This window comes from Echinops telfairi, unplaced genomic scaffold (assembly GCF_000313985.2).
Source record: "Echinops telfairi isolate 266 unplaced genomic scaffold, ASM31398v2 ScPeMD7_4;HRSCAF=17, whole genome shotgun sequence".
Taxonomy (NCBI): domain Eukaryota; kingdom Metazoa; phylum Chordata; class Mammalia; order Afrosoricida; family Tenrecidae; genus Echinops; species Echinops telfairi.
The window spans coordinates 38,305,776-38,327,808 of record NW_022103900.1 but is presented as its reverse complement, the minus strand read 5'-3'; the positions used below and the strand labels follow the sequence as shown (position 1 = coordinate 38,327,808).

The 22,033-nt window shown below is 41.1% G+C and overlaps 1 protein-coding gene across 2 annotated transcripts in view; it reads right to left on the bottom strand.

Moving 5' to 3' along the window:
* CNTNAP5 (contactin associated protein family member 5) overlaps positions 1-22,033 on the bottom strand; it is a 1,132,484-nt gene that overhangs the window by 23,779 nt on the left and 1,086,672 nt on the right. For both annotated transcript variants that reach the window (XM_030887885.2, XM_045299024.1), the window contains one exon: positions 21,032-21,119. In XM_030887885.2, the coding sequence (XP_030743745.1) occupies positions 21,032-21,119 (88 nt within the window). The remainder of the gene's footprint in view (positions 1-21,031; positions 21,120-22,033) is intronic.

Here is a 22,033-nt window from a genome sequence, read left to right as displayed (position 1 = left end):
TAGAGCCAGCCCCATCACCAGCCATGATGCCCCTCACTGGTCCACAGTGCTACAGAGGAATTGCCAAAATAGACTTCAGAATCCGAGGTCTGGGCTTGGCACCTCACCAGACCTGATTGGATAACATTCATAAGGGTCAGCAGATAGACCTGGAACTATTTATAGGGTTTTTTGGGTTTTGTTTATATTTCTTTTCTCGTGTCTATCTATATAAGACAGGCAGGATAAATAAGCCAAAGAGAAAACAACAGGGCTGAGGCTTCCAGGTTGGGCGGGGACCTGGAGGGGCATAGGAGAGGAAAAGGTGTGGGAAAGGAAGGGGTAGCCACAAAACCCAGGCACAAGGGAATAACAAGAGATCTAAAATTGATGGCAAGGAGGGCTTAGAAGGCCTGGTGGGCGTCGTTGATCAGCTGCAATGTAGCCAAGAGTAATCACTAGGCACTGAATGAAAGTCGAACATGATAGTGGGACAGAAGGAAAGTAAAAGGAAATAGAGGAAAGAACTGAGAGGCAAAGGACATTTATAGAGGTAAAAATATAGGCATGTACATATGTGAATATATTAATATATGGTGACAGGGATATAGGTCTATGTACATATATTTATAGGTTAAATATTAAGGTAGCAGACAGACATTGGGCCTCTACTCAAGTCCTCCCTAAATGTAAGAACACTTTGTTCCAGTAACCTGGCATTCTGTGATACTCACCTTCCTGACATGTTCACTCAAGAAAAAATGGGTACATAAACAAATGTGGTGAAGAAAGCTGATGGTGCCCAGCTATCAAAAGATATAGCATCTGGCATCTTAAAGGCTTGAAGATAAACAAGTGGCCATATACCTGGGAAGCTACAAAGTCCTCATTGAAGAAGCACACCAGCTTGTGCGATCATAAAGTATTGAAAGGATCAGGTATCAAGCATCAGAAGACCCCAAACAAACAATTATATCAGTGTGCATGAGGGGAATCAGAGTGGAAACCCAAAGCCCTACTGTAGACAATTGGACATCCCCTCACAGAAGGGTCACAAGTAAGGAACAAGTCGCCAGCGAGCTGTATAGCACTGATGAAACACACAACATCCCTCTAGTTTCTTAATGTTTCCTCCCAACCACTTTCATGACCCCAGTTCAACCTTACTAATTCAGCTAGATTGGAGCATGTGCACTGATACAGATAGGAGTTCTCGACACACAGAATCCAGACAGATAACCCCCTCAGGAACAGTGATGGGAGTAGTGATACTATGAAGGCAGGGGAAGGAGGGGAGGGGGAACTGATCGCAATGATCAATGTATAACCCCCATCCCCACCTCTAACCAGGGGAATGAACAACAGAAATGTGGGTGAAGGGAGGCAGCAGATGGTGTAAGATATGACAATAACAAGTATTTATAATTTATCAAGTTTCACAGGGATGGGAGGGGAGGGAGAGAAAAAAGAGGAGCTGATACCAAAGGCTCCAGTAGAAAGAAAATGCTTTGAAAATGATGATGGCAACATGTGCACAAATGTGAGTGATGCAATTGATGTAAGGATTGTTATAAGAGCTGTAATAGCCCCCAATGCAATGTTTAAAAAAAAGAGAGAGAAGTGAACAAAAGCCAACTAGCTAATGGAAACCGTATGGATCACAATTGTATACTATGTAACCAATCATAGGGATAGCACACAACTGGACACGGTTTTCTTCGATCATGCATGGGATTGCTATGAGACTTGGCCAACTTTTTAATGACAACAAAATGACTCTGGGAGGCTATGACTGGTAAGTGGGGAAAATGTCCAATAGCCAAGACCAGAAATGTTGTTGTTTGTTATTAGGCTTTATTGAGTTGGCTTCAACCCACAGTGACCATATGCACAACAGAATGAAATGTTGCTGGGCCCTATGTCATCCTCACAATTGTTCCTTTGCCCGGGCCCATTGTTGCAGCCACTGTTTCCATCCATCTCATTGAAGGCCTTCCCTGCCTTCGCTGCTCCTCCACTTTGCCAAACATGCTGTCGTGCTCCAGGTACTGGTCTCTCCTGACAACATGCTCAAACTATTTAAGATGATGTTAGCAATTCTTGCCTCTACAGAGCACTTTGGTTCCACATCTTCCCACACAGATTGGTTTGTCCTCTTAGCAGTCTATGATCCTTTCAATATTGTTCTCCAGCACTACAATCCAAATGCAGTGATTCTTTTTCTGTGTTCCTTGTTCAATGTCCAACTTTCACATGCAGATGAGCCAATGGAGAACGCCAGGGTTTGGGCGAGGCTCCCCATACCACTCGAATAACACCTTTGCTCTTCAGGACTCTAAAGAGGTCTGTGCAGCGGATTTACCCCCAATGGTCTCTTGGCTGCTGCCACCACGAACATGGATTATAGATCCAAGCAAGACCAAATCCTTGACAATATCAATCTTTTCTCTATTGATCATGATGCCACGTATTGGTCCATGAAGAAATACTATTGGTCTAGGCCAGAATACTAATTTGAAAATGGAAAATACATGAACTTATGCCTAGTGGATTCTGAAACCCACAAGCTCTCTTTCCACAAATTCTCTTGCTGAGCCTGTGTGCTCAGAGTCCCCAATTCAAAACAGTTTGGCAAGTAATTCCTGAACATCCTTGGATACACAAGCAGCTGATGCTATTTGAATTTGAAACCTGTGCTTTTAGATAGCACTACTTAATTGGAAAAACACCTTCAGAAAACTGGATATTAGATTGTCTTAGGAAGAATGACCTAAAGGTCATTGGAGCCTTCAGCTAAAAATTCACCAGTGTATCTCCCAGTCAATAGACTCTAGGCCCACATGTTTTAAATCAGAGCTGATATCTCAGGGTGATCAGAAATCTGAGGAAAGCCTCTAATAAGAAAAAGAGCTAATAACACAAATTGGAAAAAGGAAAACAAAAAAGCAAATTGGAAGACGTGACAGTTCAGAGATTAGCAAATAAATGGATAAGTACATACATAAACATGCACATTAATAGACTCAGAGTGATAAGACAACATTTAAATCATATATTCCTGTCCAAGAGCTAAGCTTGGGGATCCTGTGTAAAATGTTTCTGTTTTTATCTTTGCAGAATCGCATGCCTAGAACCCCCAATTCATACAACACAGACAGTAACTTCTACGTATTCCAGAATGCACACGAATTCACGTTGAAGCAGCCGATGCTATTTGCGTTCGAAACCTATGTGCTTATACAGCATGTCTCAATTGGAAGACACCCCTGCACTGTACAAATGAGAAATAATGTGTCACTGTGTCAGCTGTCACTGCAAAATAAATGAGGCTAGCTCGTCATCTGTTGTTCCAATGCTAGATTCTTGTCTCTATCAAGTTATTTAAATTTATGAACTAAGTATCTTGAGCTCTGGTGATGCAATTGGCTGCTTATTGGGCTGCTAACCTCAAAGGCATCAGTTTTAACCCTCTAGCCACCCCACAGGAGAAAGATGAAGTTTTATGCTCACGTAAAGGTTCCCAAAATCAAACTCACCATTGTGGAGTTGATCCTGACTTTCAGTCTTAACAATCCATGTAAACCTTTACATCCCTGGAAACCCTATTTGAGGTCCTTATGAGTTGGAATCTACTCAATAGCAGGGGCAAAGTAGAAACAAACTATGCCTTAGGGTAACAAACCAATCTGATTTACTCAATACTATTTTGGTTTTACCACTGAAAGTCATGTGTTCCAGGAAATTCAGTAGTGTTGGTCACCCTGGGATGGCTTATAAATTAGGAAGACCAAAAGGGGCATTTTGCCTTGCAATTGAATGAATGCAGCCTTTTGGTCTGCAGCACATTAATCAAGAGCCCCTGTTAGGAAATGCCTAGAAGAACTGACATAGCACAAAGGAGTGTTCTATGAGGTGAGAGTGATAAAAACATGGATAACAAAGAGCCCTTGCTGTCCACAACCTTCCCCAGAGAAGCAGTAGATACATGGATAAGGAATCGAGATCAGGATACTAAGCAAACATGTGATATTAGATGCAGCAAGTAGATGGGTGGGAAATGCTTCTGAGTGTGCCGTGAAGTTCTGCTACTTGTCTCCCTCTGCTGGACGAAAGAGACTTCCCAAATCCAGAAGCATCTGAAGAAGCCTTGAGAGCTGGTTTCAAGGAAGTGTGTAAAGAATTGCCGTTTTGAGCCATTGTGCTGTTTACTCCAAGTTAGTAAACATGGACCCAGGTCAAATGAGAATTATATCATTTCCTTCTTCTAGTGGTTGCCCAAAGTAGCAACTCTTTTGCTTTTCACTTGTCCGCTCCATCCTAATCTCTCTTACCTTTGCTACCCACTGAGAATTTCTCAAACCTCCTCATCTCAATCTCTACCTATGGTACACTCTCTACTTGCTTCTTCCCAGCTTAATTGCTATGTAGTGGCCAGGTTGTCGTCTGTTCCTGCCCCAGTATTAGAATCTCATTGCAACTCTATAGAACAGAGTAGACCTTTTCCTTTGGGTTTCCAAGGTCGTCAATCTTTATGGGAGCAGAAAGCCTCGTCTTTGTCCTGGATAGTTTCGAACTGTAGTCAGCAGTCCAATGTGGAATCCATGACCCCAGAGCCTGCACCTTAATCTCTCTCCCCTCCCGCCCTGCTTGCTTCCTACAAGGAGACATACAACAGCAGCCCCAACCATGGGAATGCCCTTCCAAAGCTCTCCTTTAACTACACGATGTCTTTTGCAGATCCTCTGGAATATCATCCCAACCGATTATTCCTGTTTTCTTTGGCACTCTCTACTTTGCGTGGGCAAGGCACTCTGAAGATAGTGTGCCCTGTTCCCAACACATTACCTTAGCGTTCCTTCTTTCTTGGTTGGTTCATACCATTCCTCCTTCAAAGAATATACTCTAGCTATTGAGACCAACCATTTAATTCAAATTCATGGTCAGAGGTTACTTTTCTCATTGTACTAATATGGATCATTGCTTCCCTCTTATTACCGCTAAGCACACTTGAGCTATATGGCACGTGTAAAGATTACTCATAATTATTAATTAAATGTTTTGTCTACATAGGTATGTTTTTTCATCTTGGGAGTGAGGTTTTCTTTGTAATACCTCTTTAATATTTTACAGTTGTACTTAATAGCTTGCTTTGTACATAACAGATGCCCATAGGTATCCATTGAACATACTATGAAAAATTCTAGGGAGTGATTTTTCTAATTCAAAACATTTATACCACGTTTATCTATTAATATAGGCATGCCCTTAGCAACATTTATATTCTGTGTAAGCATTTTGAAAAAAGAAATAAAATAAATGGTAAAAACAAATTTAAAAGACACATAGATATGCCTTTGGGTTGATTAGAGTCGACTGAAGTTCATTCAAATCAGACATTTCCTAATGTCCTCTAAATGAAAGCAGATTGCGCAGCCTTTTTACAACCAGAGGTAAAGAACTTTATGATATCGGTTACAGGAGTATTTCCTGACACCGATGACTAACAACAATCCTGGTGGAAAAGAAAAAAAGATCCCGGAACTGAGATGACATCTCTCCTAGAAGCTGATACCCTATAATCACTCCGAATGGAAATAAGCTTTATGGTAGTTTAATACATATGTAAATAGCTCCAACCCACTGCCACTGAAACGATGCTGATTCATGGTGACTCTATATAGGTTTTCTAGGGTTGTAAAGTTTTACAGGAGCAATTAGCTTAATGATTTCCCCATAAAGAAGCTCAGTGTGGTTTTGAACTACCAACCAAGCAGCTTACTGGACAGCACCACCAGGGATATATATATATATATATTGATATATATATATCAATATAACACACTGCTAACATTTTGATTCACACACATAGAAACCCCATAGGACAGGGTAGAATTGCCCCTATGGGTCTCCAAGGTTGTAAAACTTTTATCAGAGCAGGAAGCATCATGTTTCTCCTATCTTATGGCTGGTAGTTTTGAACTGCTGACATTGTGATTAGCAGTCCAACACAGAACCCACTATGCCATCAGGGTTCCTAAGTCTGTTTATATAATGTTGATTTTTTGTTAATTTTTTGAAAATATACACAACAGAATATACACTAATTTGATAGATTCTATGTGTACAATTCAGTGACATTGATTATATTCTATTAATTGTGTGACTGTTCACACCCTCACAACCTGCTATAGCAAACACCTAATTTATTATCATTAGCAGCATCCTTCAAGAATAATTCCTCGTAGACTAAACGATTTCAATTAGCACGGCTGTCAGTTGAAAACTGCCAGCAGCTCTGTGGGAGAAAGACTGGGCTTTCGACTCCTGTAAACAGTTAGTCTCAGAAACCCACAGGAGGCTCACTGTAAGTCAGTATTGATTCAATGGCAGTGAGTTTGGAGTTTGGAGACTAAATGACTAACCAAATGGACACACAATTCTCCTTATGCTACACTGTCTTCTTCTAGCCATGGCCATGTAAATAAAGAAAACATCTAGATTTTTAATATGTGTTCATTCCACTTGTCCCACTTGTTCCTTCACATCTCAAATAATTTGGAACTTCTCGTCTCACCGGCCTTGGGAGACGGACCTGAAAGGCTGCTACAGGGAGTTCATTATTTTGCCTCTATTCTTCCTTACTTTATTACCTTGTCAACACTGACATTTACAACATTGGCCCAGATTCATTTGCCCAGATTTCCCAGTTAAAGGGCAACCAAATCAATAGCAGTGCTATTGACAAGGAAAAGGGCTATCAATCAAAGAAAATCAATAGGCAGTATGGTGGCATAATCTTATTCATAATAGCAGCTCTTTTCAAGTACCACTAGATCCCAGTACTCCATACATCATACCTGCCTAACAAATCAATAAAGCATATATTCTTATTTTTGCTCTACAGAAGAGAAACCGAGGCTCAGTGAGGTAGTTTGTAAAGGCACTGAAGATTCATGACATAGAATGGGTCTGAGGAGTTCTTGGGTGGCACAAATAGCTGAGTGCTGATCTATTAACTGAAAATTTGGCAGTTTGAACCTGCCAGGGACATCTCATACGGAAAGCCTGATGATCTGGCTCAACACTATCAGTGATATTGGAGATACTATGCCCAATTCTACTCTGTCTCCTATGCACCTGAATGTTGGAGGACCAAAGAAGAATCAATGCATTTGAAATGTGCTCCTGGCAAAGAATATTTAAAGGAATATGGACTGCTAAAAGAACAAACGAATCTATATTGGAAGACCTACAGACAGAATGCTCATTAGAAGCAAGGATGGTGAGCCTTTATCTCCTGTGTTTTGGCCTTGTTATAAGGAGAGACCGGTCCCTGGAAAAGGACTTCATGCTTGGTAAAGTAGAAAAACAGAAATGGATTGACACAGTGCTTGCAAAAATGGACTTAAATATAATCACAGTTGTGAGGATGGTGCTGGACCAGAGGGTACAGAGGGTTGCTATGAGTTGGAACCAACTCGATGACATCTAACAAGTACGGGTCACAGGAGCCATCCAGTAGGAACAGTTGTTAAGGTTCTTAGATGCCAAACAAAAAGTCAGTGTTTCAAACCCACAGAAACTAATGGAGAAAGATGTGGCTCTGCTTCCATAAAGATGCAATGAAGAATGCAATAAAAGAATTCCCTATGATGCACTTTTACTCTATCCTATAGGATCATGATATATAATAAACCATATTCTCAATTATATATGTTTAATATTGAGTTGATCCATCAGATCCTCCAGAGCCATACCCACTCCCAAACCAATCCACTGCTATCAAGTAGATTCAAATTCACAGCGACCCAGTGTAGGTTTTGCAAATCTTTACAGGAGCAGGTAGCCACAACTACTGGTGTATTTATAGCAACCACCGCGTGGTTATCAGTCCAATGTTTACTGTACAGTGCCATCAGGGCTAATAGACATGTGTGCAATCTTCACAAGGCCATTAGTGCATTGTAATAAACCAATCATTGTAGTAGGCTGGGAGTGCCACTTAGCACAAATTGGCTCATAGAAACTCACCTTTATTGAGTGTATACTAAATACTAAGCACTTTGCGTATACTTTTCCATGACACTCTTATAGAACTTTATATAATAAGTATCAACATTATAACTATTAGAGAGTCAAGACAGATTTTATTACTCCACCAGTGTCACACCATAGCTAATGACAGGAAAGAGATTCAAGCCTGGGTCATACCGTGTCTAAAAAGCTGAGCACTTGGCACAATGTGATTTTGCACCCCAGTTTAATATTGACTCCTACAGTTTAGAATTGGTGCAATTATGTACAAAGTCAACAAGAGGGAGAATTCAGTGTTAAATTACTTTGTTTCCTAGAAGTGACAACCAAAACTCACGTGGGACACAATCCTTAGAAAAAGACTTACCATGAAACAGATCATAGTACTCAATGACATTATGATGTTGGTGGATATTACACAGTAATCTGGTAGTTCAAAATTGAGGGGCTGGGTTCAAAACAGCACCTTTGCTATAGAAATAATCAGAAATTTCTTCCTCTTAACAGACCAAAAGCATATGCAGATGTCAGCAGATAGCCTTATATTTTCCAGATTAGCTGGGCTTTATATAGATTGAGAAGGAACCGTAACAATATCTATTTGACATTTATGAGTTAAGTGACTGTCTAAAACTACCCAAGCAGAAGAAGAATACATATGTAAGGTGTGAGCTTTTGCCAATCAACCTGGCTAGTAGGCAGGGAATTAATAAAATCTGGTTGCATAGACACATAAATTTGTCATCATGTCCTGATGAAAATTCAATTTTAATGTATACTTAGAATCAATCCAGACCCTACAGTTCAAAAACAGTATTGAAATTCCTTTCCATTTAAACTTCCAAATAGTTCTACATTTTAAAAAGTTAGTTATCTCTAAATATGCAGACCAGTAAGATCTCTCCCACAAGGAATAAAAAGGAAACAAAAAGGCACAAATTCTTCTATTGTTTTAAAAATATTTTCATTCAGAAATTTTTTTGACTGGTCATGCTCTTGTCCAAAGACCAGATTAGACAGAATTTAGAGAAATATAGGTGTATTTGAATTTGAGGAATACATCTCTGTATTTTCTAATGAGTTAAGATATTTTCACTGAACACATTATCTTGCACAAATGTGTGACTTTCCAAAATAGGATTTTTAATGTTACATTTTCTTGAAGTCTCTGATAAAATAAGCCAAACAGTCTCACTTAAGATTCAAAGACTGAAAGTGACTGAAGAAAATGGTGACTAGTTAAGATTCTCCCGTCTGGAGCTCTTGCTGCCAGACCAGAAGATTAGGTGGTAAAGTGAAGGAAACTTGGAGGTGGAATCCTGAAATTAGAATTAGGGTACTGGGGTCTGTCTTGAACCCCCATTTTTGTGTGATTTCTGCTCACAAAACAAACCAAGAATGCTCTAAATCGCTCTAGGTTCAGGGAGCTGGGCTCGCGGGCTCCAGCTTAAATGCTCCTCCCACCCTTTCGTTGGCAGTAGCGATTTCTCCAGGTTATGCCCTAAAGGGGACATAATCCAGACACGAGGAGAACCCCACACCAGCGCTCTCCATGCTGTTAGCTTCCTTGAGCTCGTAGTCTGGGGAGTGGGGGTGGTGGGTAGCCATAATTTGGAGTAGAAGAAAAAACAGAAATTTACCTGAAATAGATTGAAGTGTGGGAGAAAATAGGCGGACAGTCATAGTCCAGGGGGAGAATTCAGTTCCAATTGGCCAAGAAGGAAACAACCCCCCTGATAATCTGGATCTCCCCTTCTGGAGGTCAGCGTGACAGCCCCCAAATCAGGGCACCTCACAAGCAAAATATAAAAAATAGTGAGAATATATATTCTTGGTAAAAACTGCAAATCCCAGGCTCATTGCTGAGCTCCAAGAAGCACGTAGAAGGTGTCCCTTAACAAAAATCAGCATAAGAAGAAACCCATGCTAAAGAATGCCAGAATTTAACTATAGGGCCTGGAAGCTTATTATATAACAAAGATCTGCTGAAACAAGTTTAAGCTTCTAACAGAGAACAGAGGTAGAGCCCAGAGCCAGGGAGACAATTTAATTTAATTCTATTCTAGCTGGCCAGTGGGGGAAATAAAATATTTTAAAAATCCTCTGATCCAGTAGGGCACAAGCAGTCTAGTGAGGACAATAAGCCCAGTTTCCTCTCAGTGATTCTACACACAGCTAGAGAGGTCCGGCCTGTCCTGGGGCTGTACATGGGGTTGTGGGAACACCCAGCCCCACCCCCCTCCGTCCCTGGTGTAGTGATACATACAGCAAAAAGCAGGTATACCAGTGAACTCCAGTGCTCAATACTGTGGTGGGAATGACACCTGGCCGCTGGTGCGATTTGCCTTCGAGAGTAATCCTACCCTGCATCTGTGGAACTCTACATCAAGTGGGCACACCACTCCTCTACCTTGAGGAAGAGGTGGAACTCCTCCAACCCTACGGACAGGTGATCAAGTCTCAGTTATTGCCTTACTTACCATTCTATTTCTACTTTCTTTATTCTCTCAACCTTCTATCTTTCCCACCTCAGTTGGTCTCAATGGGCTCAGGTTTATTTTCTCTCTCTTTCTTTCTTCTTATTCCCTATTCTTCCTCTTCTCTCCCTCTCTTTCCTATCATATGCCACTACTGGATTTCAGGCCACTACCCTCCTCCTAGGGAAAATCAACCCAAATAGCAGGGGGAACACCAGCCTTCCCTCTGTGGAAGTGCTGCACATCACACAAGGCAGCTGTGACAGCGCTCTACAGCACTCTGCATTGCTGAGGAAATCTCTGTCAGACCTCTAAGGTGATCTTGCCAACTAGGGCAATTCTGCACAGCCCCACTGGGTCCCTGAATTAAAAGGGCACACCAACTTGCAATTGTGGGGCATGGTTTAAATCCCTCAGGCCACACATTCAGGCAATCAGGGATCAGCGACCTCTTTATTCTTTATTTTGTCCTTCTCTCTTTTTCCCTCTTTACCTTCACAGCCAAATCTTAGTGAGTACAGTTGTGTTTCCACCCTTCTTTTTCTTTTTCTTCTTTCTTTGTTCTCTTGTCCTCTCTCTCTGCTTTTATGATTCTCTCCTCTCCCCCTCTTTCCTTCCACATGCCACTGTTGGTTTCCAGACCCCTACCCTCTGCCTAGGGAAACTCTAACCACCCAGTGGGAAGAGCTACAGCAGTGCTGCACACAGCACGAGACAGTGTTACACACAGCACGGCATGGGGTTCAGCTATCTTTTAATCTACTTTTTAAATTTTCTGTCCTTTGCTTTCTTTCTTTTTGTTCTTTCACTTTTTCTTCTTTTCGCTTCTCTCTTTCCTGCTGCAGTCTCAGCATATTCAGTTTTCCTTTTTTGTTGTTTCTCTTTTTACTGTTTTCACTTCTGTTTAGTCTGTCACTTTTGTTTAGTCTTGTATTTTTTGTGTGTGGAGTGGGTGTTCATATGCTTGGCATTTTTGCGCAAGTCTTTGTTTTCTTCTTTCTATCTTTTTCATCCCCTCTCCCTCTCTTTCCTTTCACAAGGCACTATCGGCCTCCAGGCCACTCCTCTCTGACTAGGGCAACTCTGAAGGCCCAACTGGGGGAGCTCCTGCCTGAATTTGTTGGCTTTACATGCAGCTGGGAAAATCACAACAGTTCTCTTCCATACACCAAGTAGCAGGGGGTTCTCCCCTTCAAATAGTGGGGGGAACTCCAGCCTAAACTCTGAGACCCTATAAGTTACTAGGGGAGCTCCTGCCCACAACTGGTGGGGCTCCACGCTACTGCTACTGTGGGAACATCCACCCAACCTCCAAGGCAATCTCTCTGAGTAGGGTAATTCCCCCTGCCAGCGACAGTGCTCAACAATGAGGAAGGTACACCCACATGCTCTCCTCAGCACTCCAGTTGCAGAGGGAAACACTACATGCCACCTGAGGTGCTACAAGCACTGTGAGGCTTACTTAGAGGTCATCCAGTGAAATGACACCAATGTGGGCCCACAACAACCTGACCAGCATCACATGATCAGACTATCCAACTCATATTCCAAATAAAGGAATACTGATTGGCTAAGGTAACAGTGAATCCGCAGGAGGATAACAGCGGTAGCCTGACTCCTCAGACAGCTACTGGTGGTAGTTCATAGAAGCACTCATACGAGTTCCCCAAGATAGAGCCCAGTGCTCTTCGACTATGGAATATGTCTCCAGGCTCCTCTAAAACAACACATAAACAGCAACCAGCCCTAACAGTCTCAACAAAAAAGCAGGAGAAACAGAAGACAATGCCGGAAGAAGTCACGAACGATGTGCATACAAGAAGCAGATATTGACCTGACACAGAAATAAATTGTCAAAATGTGGCTGGGAGTAATACAAGAAATGAGGGAAGCAATGCAGAAAAAGTATGAAGTGATAGAGGAGATAAAGGCAACGCACCAAAGGGAAATACAAGATTTAAGGGATGAAATAACAAAACCCCGTGGCAAATTGACAGACTTTGCCAACAGACTTGAGGATGCATAGAATCACACCAGTGACCTAGAGGATAGCAAAGAAGACATCAGCAAATGAGAAAAGCAGTCAAATAAGACAGAGAAGCTGAAGAAAACTTGAGAACCATGTCTGATGCTATGAAGAGGAATAATATTGGAATAATTGGACTAGTGGAACAAGATACAACAAAGAACTCAACAGCAAAAATAGTGAGGGAATTCTTAGAGGAAAATTTCTCCAGCTTAATAAATGAAAATCAGGCAATCATTCAGGAGGCTGAAAGAACACCAGCCAGAATGAATCCCAAGAAGGAGTCACCAAGACACATAATAGTCAAATTATCCAACTATGAGGAAAAGGAGTCCATAAAATCAGCTAGGAAAAATCAAATAGTCATCTATAAAGGTCCCCCAATAAGAGTATGTTCAGACTTATCAGCAGAAACAAAGAAGAGGAGGGAATGGAATAACATATTCCGAAAATTGAAGGAAAGCAACACAAACTCAAGAATACTATACCCGACCAAATTATCTATTAAGTTAGATGGAGAAGTAAGAGTCTTCCTAGACATGGAAAAACTCAAAGAATACATAAAAAGAAACCCAGTCCCACAAAAGATCCTTGGCAATCTAGTATGGGCAGAAGATCCACACCCACCGATGGCAAAGAAGAGACCATCACATCGAACAACTCCACCCATAGGGTGACAAAGATCAAACAACCCCCAGGATAGCCTTGGTTCAATAGTGGAAATAGGGCAACAATAAACCACACAAACTACACAAGCAGATATGGTAGGTTGATAGGAAGATATCTAACACAAAATCTACAAGATGACATTACAGAGTCCACAAATGGATGTAATAACACTGAATATCAATGGCCTGAACTCGGGAATTAAAGGGCAGAGGCTAGCAGTCTGGCTCGGAAAATATAACCCATCGATCCGCTGCCTACAGGAGACACATCTCAAACTTGCAGACAAAAACAGTTTGAGAATTAAAGAAAGACTGGAGAAAAATATACCCAGCAAATGGCAATGCAAAAAACGCAGGGCTAGTGATCTTAATATCTGACAAATTGATCTCAATATCCAGGCAGGCCATAACAAGAGACAAGGAGGGGCACTAAATAATGCTCCAGGGAACAGTAGACCAAGAACCAATGAGTATAATAAATATATATGCGCCCAATAAGAGACCCGCGAAATTTGCAAATCAAACACTCCAAAAGATGAAAAAAGAAACCATAGGATCAACAATTATAGTTGGTAACTTTAATACACCACTCTCCAAAAAAGATGGGGAAAGAAACTCAACAAGGAGGCTACAGATCTAAATGACTTGAGTTGATAGATATTTTCAGAGCTTTCTACTCACATGCAAAGTATTCACATTCTTTAGAAGCCCACATGGCACATATTTGAAAATATACCACATGCTGGGACATGTCGAACTTGAGTAAATTCAAGCACATGGGGATTATACAGACGTCTCTTTCTGATCACTGTGCCATAAGGCTGGAAATTAACAGAAGGACGGTGCAGAAAACAAGGGTAAACAATTGAAGAATGAACAATTCTCTATTGCCAAAGGAGTGGGTATTGACCCAGATCAGCAATGAAATCAGGAATTTTCTAGAAACCAGTGAGAGCGAAAAGATAACATACCAAAACCTTTGGGACACAGCAATTGCATTTATCAGAGGAAGACTGATAGCAATAATGCACAAATGAAAAAAGAAGAGACTAATTGGATGATATGCTGGCACAAAACTTACACCGGTTATAGGAGAGTCAACAGAACAATACCACTAATAGCACGAGGATAGAAATAATAAAAATCAGAGCTGAGATTCAGGAGAGGGAAAACAAGAAAACCATGGAAAAATTAATGCAGTTAAAAGTTGGTTCTTTGAAAGAATTAACAGAATTTATAGACTGCTGGAAAACCTAACCAAAGAAAGGAAGGAACAAACAATTACAGGGATGAGGGACGAAACAGCGGACATTATAACAGACTCTAATGAACTCAGAAGGATAATTGCACAGTACTATGAAAGCCTATACTGTAACGAATTCAACAACTTGGCAGACATGGACAGATATTTGGAAACACAATCCCTCTCCAGAATATCCAAGATGGATGTCAAGAACCTTAACAGACCCTTAGCAATGGAAGAAATAGACAAGGTTATTATGGGATTAACAACCAAAAAATTCCCCTGGGCCAGATGGCTTCACAGGAGAATTCTACCAAGCATTCAGGGAAGAACTGACACCAATCCTACATAAATTCTTCCAGAACATAGAAAAAGACGGAAAACTCCCCAACTTTTTCTATGAAGCTAGTATAACTCTGATACCTAAAGCAGGCAAAGATCCCACAAGAATTGAGAACTACAGACCAATATCCCTAATGAACTTCGATGCAAAAATCCTTAACAAAATACTGGCCAATAGAATACAAAAGCATATAAAAAAATAATTCCCTGTGACCAAGTGGGATTCATACCAAGGATCCAGGGATGGTTCAACACATGAAAGACTATCAGCATTATTCGCCACATTGGCAGGAAAAATGATAAGAACCACATGATAATATCAATAGATGCGGGGAAAAAAGCATTCGACAACATCCAATATGCATTCCTGTTTAAGACACTGAAGAAGATAGGAATCGAAGGATAATTCCTCAATATTATACAAGCTGTATATGAAAAACCAGCAGTCAACATGGTCGTCAATGGAGAAAAGGCAAAAGAAATTCCAGTGAAAAAGGGGACCAGACAAGAATGCCCTTATCTCCACTCCTATTTAACATCATACTGGAGGTCCTAACTAACAACATAAGACAAAGGAAAGACATGAAACGTATTCATCTGGGGAAGGAAGAGGTGAACTTATCCTTATTCACAGACAATATGATTCTATACATCGAAAATCCCCTAAGCTCCACAAGTGGAGTATTGGAAGCAATAGAGGAATATGGAAGGGTCAGGCTACAACATCAACAAATAGAAGTCTATTGGTCTGCTATACACATCAGACACAGAAGAGACAATTTAAAAGGTAGTATCCTTTACAATAACCAAGCACAAATTGAAATATCTAGGGATATACCTGACTAAAAGAACAAAAGATCTATATGAGAAAAACTACAGAACACTATTACAAGAAACTAAGAGTGACCTCAACAAATGGAATAATATCCCATGCTCATGGATTGGAAGAATCAATATAGTAAAGAGATCAGTTCTGTCCAAAGTACCATGTTTCCCTGAAAGTAAGACATCCCCCCAAAATAAGACCTACTTACAGTTTTGCCTCTCGCTGAAATATAAGGCATCCCCCCGAAAATAAGACCTCCCTGAAAATAAGGCCCCCTGCAGCTACTGTAACTCTGGACTCTGGATTGTAGCAGCGGGCGCCGCCGCGCAGCTCACGGTTGGCTGCAGCGCAGCGGGAGCAGACAGGAAGTATGCGGTCTCTTTTAAACAAACAATAAATGTGTATCATATCCTTCTTCATGGAAAAATAAGACATCTCCTGAAAATAAGACCTAGCACATCTTTGGGAGCAAAACTTAATATAAGACACAGCTTTATTTTTGGGGAAACAGGGCACTATATAAATTCAGTGCTATCCCGATATGAATACTACCATCCTTCTTCAAAGAATTGGAAAAACTGATTACCAACTTGATATAAAGGTGGAAGAAGCCCAGAATTAACAGAGAACTCCTCAAGAAGAAGGACAAACTAGGAGGGCTTGCTCTACGTGACATTAGCACATATTATACGGCCACAGTAGTCAAAACAGTGTGCTACTGATATAACCACAGATACTCAGACCAATAGAAAAGAGCTGAAGATCTAGAAATAAAAACATCAGCATACAGGCAACTGATCTTTGATAAGGGCCCCCAAAATATCAAATGGGAAGCAGATGCCCTCTTCAATAAATGGTGGTGGAAAAAATGAAGCTACAGAAAAATGAAGCAAGACCCTTACCTCACTCCATGCATAAGAATAAACTCAAGGTGGATCACAGACTTTGCGATAAAACTCCAAAACAATTAGAGCCATTAATGGGGGAATTGGGACAAACCAGAGAACCTTGGCACAAGGAATACATTGGCTATCTGACATAGGGAAGGATACAAATACGGAGGAGACACAAATATACAAGTGGGATATACTGAAGATAAAGTCAGCTGTGTACATTGAAAGAATTCACCAAGAGAGTCCACCGACTGGGAAAACATCTTTAGCAATGACACATCAGACAAAGGCCGTATTACTAAATTATGCAATACTTTGCAAGCTTACAATAAGAGGAAAACTAACTGCTCACCGAGGAGGTGTGCAAAGGCCCTGAACAGAAGTTTCACAGAGTCTAAAATCCGAATGGCCAATTAACATATGCAAAAAACGTTCCTGATAATTAGCCATAAGAGTAATGCAAATTAAAACAACTATGAGATACCACCTAACACTCTCAAAGGTAGCCCGATTCAAAAAATCAGAAAGCAGCAAATTTTGGAGGGGCTGTGGTGAGACAGGAACTGTCATCCACTGCTGGTGGACCTGTAGCTATGTACAGCCACGATGGGAATCACTTTGGCGATTTCTAAAACAGATGGAAATTGAGCTACCATATGACCCAGCAATCCCTCTACTGGGCATATACCCAGAAGAGGCAAGAAACAAACCAGGGCCAGATATCTGTGCTCCAATATTCATCACGGCACAGTTCACAATCGGAAGGAATTGGAAACAACCCAAATTTCCATCAACAGACAACAGATTAAAAAACTGTGGTAAATACATTCAATGGAGTACTATGCATCGCTAAAAAGCAGTGATGAACGCATGACGCATATCGCTGCATGGGAGGAACTGGAAGAAATTATGCTAAGTAAAGTAAGCCAAACACAAAAGGACAAGTACAACATGAGTCCACTGAGGTAAGTCTATTTAAAAAAAAGATATGGAAAAGGGGCACAGGGAAAAAGCCACTGTATACAAACATTCCAGAGGTGAGGCCCAGGTAGTATGTCAGGGGCCAGATCAAATCCAGGGGTATATATGGTAGCCAATTATAAAGGAGGAGGTGGGGAGGAAAGGAAAAAAAAAAGGATAGAAATGTGTAGGGAGTGGAATAGGGCACTGTTATAGGGTATTGTTTATATCTCCACAGGGAAAGAGGGACCAGACTTAAATCCAGTGTTCTGGATGCAAATGCATCATGCCAGCATGGAGAGGCGAGCCAGTGGAGGGGTCTGAGGTCCACCTCCAATCCCAGCTACGTGGACAACTTCTCCTCCACCCCCCACCCCCCAAGAAGAATTTACTTTAGAGAACAGCACTGAAGCTGTAGCTTGGGGAGAGGGACGTGTCTGATCAGAGCACACAGGAACAAATGAAGGGGAAGGAAGAGAGAGTGGAGCATATCCTGGCCCACTAAGCCTGGAGGACGATATCCCCTCTCAGAATAGTGAATGCACAGAGTGGACCATATGGCTGATCCCACTATGAGACACAAGGTCCCTCGCCATGGCCCATATGGCGGACAACACTGGAGACTCAGTGTTGGGATTGGCCCAGTCTGACCCCCATCACACCGAGGAAAAACACTAAGGGCATGTGGCAGAGCAACATGGGAAGCAGAACAGGGAGCTCCTGAGGAGTGCAAAGGATAGACTTTGGGGCCAGAGCAATGTACCCTATTGGACTCGACTGGAGGACACTCCTAGAGGTAAAAAAACAGACCTGGATCTATTTACAGGTTTTTCTTTATTTAATTTTTAAAAATGAATCAATTAATTAGGTAATTTTTGGTCATTGGTTTACTTTGTTGTTGTGTTCTCTTTTGTCACTTTGTCTTGCTATGCCTTGTTTTTGTGTGCATATTATTATCGCTGCAGGTCTATCTAGATAAGCTAGGCTGGATGAACAGTCTGGAGGAGACACGGGAGAGGGGAAGGTGGGGGAAAGGAGGTGGTGTTGACTAACTCAGGGACAAGGAACAACAAGTGATCCAAAATTAATGGCAAGGAGGGTGTGAGAGGCCTGGTAGGGATTCAGCAAGGGCAATGTAACCGAGAGAAATTACTGAAACCCAAATGAAAGGTAAGCATGATAGTGGGCCAAGAGGAAAGTAAAAGGAAATAGAGGAAAGAACTAGGAGGCAAAGGGCATATATAGAGGTCTAAATACAGGCATGCACACATGCACACATTCTGTATTTATATAGAATGATGGGGAAATAGATCGGTGTGCATATATTTATAGGGTTAGTATTAAGGCAGCAGATGGACATTGGACCTCCACTCAAGTACTCACTCAATGCAAGAACACTTTGTTCTGTCAAATTGGCATTCCATGGTGCACACCTTCTGGACAGGATCGCTGAAGCCAAATGTGTGCATAAGCAAATGTGGTGAAGAAAGCTCATGGTGCTCGGCTATCAAAAGATATAGTGTCTGGGGTCTTAAAAACTTGCAGGTAAACATGGAAGAAGCACACCAGCCTGTGTGACCACGAGGTGTAGAAGGAACCAGGTTACAGGCATCAAAGAACAAAAAATCATATCATTGCAAATGAGGGAGAGTGCAGGGTGGAGACCCAAAGTCCATCTGTAGGTAATGGGACACCTTACAGAAGGGTCGCAGGGAGGAGATGAACCAGTCAGCGTGCAGTGTAGCAACAATGACACATACAACTTTCCTCTGCTTCTTAAATGCTTCCTTCCCCCCACTATCATGATCCCAATTCTACCTTACACATCCAGCTAGACCATAGGATATACACTGGTACAGATAGGAACCAGAAACACAGGGACTCCAAGATAGATTATCACTTCAGGTGAGAGTGGTGATACCGGAGGGTGGAGGTAAGGTGGGGTAGAAAGGGGGAACTTATCATAAGGATTTACATATAGCCTCCTCTCTAGGGGACAGAGAACAGAAAAGTGGGTGAAAGGATACGTTGGACAGTGTAAGACATGACAAAATAATAATAATTTATAAATTATCAAGGGTTCATGAGGGAGAGGGAGGAGGAGGGAGGGGGAAAATGAGGAGCTGATACCAAGGGCTTAAGTGTAGAGCAAATATTTTGAGAATGATGAGGGCAATGAATGTAAACATGTGCTTCGCACAATTGATGTATCTATGGGTTGTGATAAGAGTTGTATGAGCCCCTAATAAAATGATTTAAAAAAAAGATTCAAAGACTGTAAAAGAAGTAAAGCACCATTACAGTATATTTAAAATCTTTAAAAATTGTTGGTAAATTAAAAAAGAAACTAAAGATTTAAACAGGCTAATCAAAAATACCTTACACAAGCCCCTTTAAACCAGGATTAATTGCCATTAAGTCCATTCCAATGATAATGACCCTATGTGTATCTAAGTACAGTGGTGCACCACGAACGTTTTCAAAGACTCATTTTCTAGAAGCAAATTACGTGACCTTTATCTTAAGGCCATTCTACGTAGCCTCAAGCCTCCATCCTTCGGGTTGCAAATTGAGCATGTCAATAATTTGCACCACCCTGATACCTCTACCTTCTATAAGGTAAATATGAGAATAAGCTTTAAAAAAATTACTCCAAATCATAGAAATTTTATAAGCAAAAATTCCAAGTGTCAATCTATTGTTACTTCACATCTATTTCTATAACTTCCGAAAATGGTGTTTTCATTTATCTTACCCTTTTCTAAATAATTCTTTGATTTATTCAATGTCAAAATGATAGTTTCAACATCTTCAATGGATTAAATGTGTTTTTTAGAAATGTTCTTTGAGTTTGGGGATAAAATGATGTCTAAAGGGGCATAATCAAAGCTCTAGGGCAGATATGGGAAATATGCCAGTGAAATTTTCATAGGACAGCCCCTGCTGGCCTCACAGAATGAGCAGGTGAATTGTAGTGATGGGAAATAATCCCTCGAAGCAACTTTTCTGGCCTTTTAAAAAAAGATCACAAATGTAGTTTTCAATTTTATTCAAACTTCTTCCCAATCAGCTCCCAATAAGCTCTGTGTTTTTTTAGAGTACTCCTTTGGAATTCTAAAATACTGTCAACATAACCATCTGAGCTTATCTCCTCTCTGCCTTGAATGCCGTTGGAAGCTACTGATTTGATTGGACCTTTTGTTGTTGTTGTTGTTGTTTTGAAGGCACTCTAAGAAGACTAAAACATATGCATTACTAAAAGAACTTATCTGTAGTGTCTACAGATCCTAGAGACATTTAAATATGTTTTGTTTGGAATCAACCAATGGATGTATAACTAGGATCCCTACTACCATACTTTTTGTCCTCATGTAAATATAGTACCCAACCTTAAGCACCTAATATCCAAACCCCAGCCCCAGCCCCTCAGACCTACTTTACATATTCTTGACCATAAATTTTGGTTCCCCACATTAGACATTATGGCAAGATGCTATAATGAATCAACAAAACTGCAGTGAAAATCACCTATGTATTTATTTATTAAGAACTCACTGGAGAGCTAGGAAGCAAACCAACGAACCTGTGACTCTTCCCAGAGTGAGTGACCTGAAAGCTCTGAATTCAACATCTGGGGAGAAGTTATAATTTAACTGGAGTTGCTGATCCACCTGCAAGAAAAAAAGAAAACAAAACTAAGGGTGCATCAACAGAGGTCGATGTGTGAAGGAGATAGAATACTTCCCGCTAGAAATTGTTGAAAATACCAAGTGAGAATCCTCCGGCAAGATTAGACATAGCTGAATAAGTCTCCTACAATGCATATAAAATACTGCTTTTTTTCCCCTCCCTGTGAAATCAGGCTTCTCACACAGTTGCAAGTACATACGCGTGCGCACAGGCATCTTATTTCTGGGAAATTCGATATAGACTTTGACAGGCATTTATCTTTCCACAGAGGGTTTCTCACCAGTGCTTTCCTGCACACCGGAACGGCAAATGAAGCAGTTACAGAGCCTACTGGGCAGAGTTAACATTGGGTCTCCATTCCTAATGTCTTCCTCCTCCTTATTCTGTTCTAGGGTCATTTTCTGCCCCATTTGCTCCATAACTTTGACCTGGTCTCATTCAGGTATAGGCTTACATGTTTCCTGGGCAAGGCTTGAGGCTTCACAAAAGGATCATTGAAACTTCCTTGGTGAGTGGAGTTTAACCGGAGTAGCCCCTAAAGGAGGCGGTGGTGAGGCTACCTACACAGGATTTGGTAGGATTGAGGAGTAAATTCAATCATAGGGCCCATAGCATTCCTCATTTCCTCACCCATCGCTAATTCCATTTAATTCTACTTATTCCCATGTTCCCCATTCCTAAGAAGTACTTCCCATCAGACCCAACTTTTTAAGCTAATCATATCTATTTTATTCTTCCAAGCCTGACTCTGAATATATGTATCTGAATGCTTAATTCTCTTAACTACAGTTTCCTTCTTGCTACCTCTTCTTGGATTGGTTTTCTTACAGGAGTATCTTAGGTCTTCAGGGCATTCACTGCCTGTATACTGTGGCACAAACGGCATATTGTATTT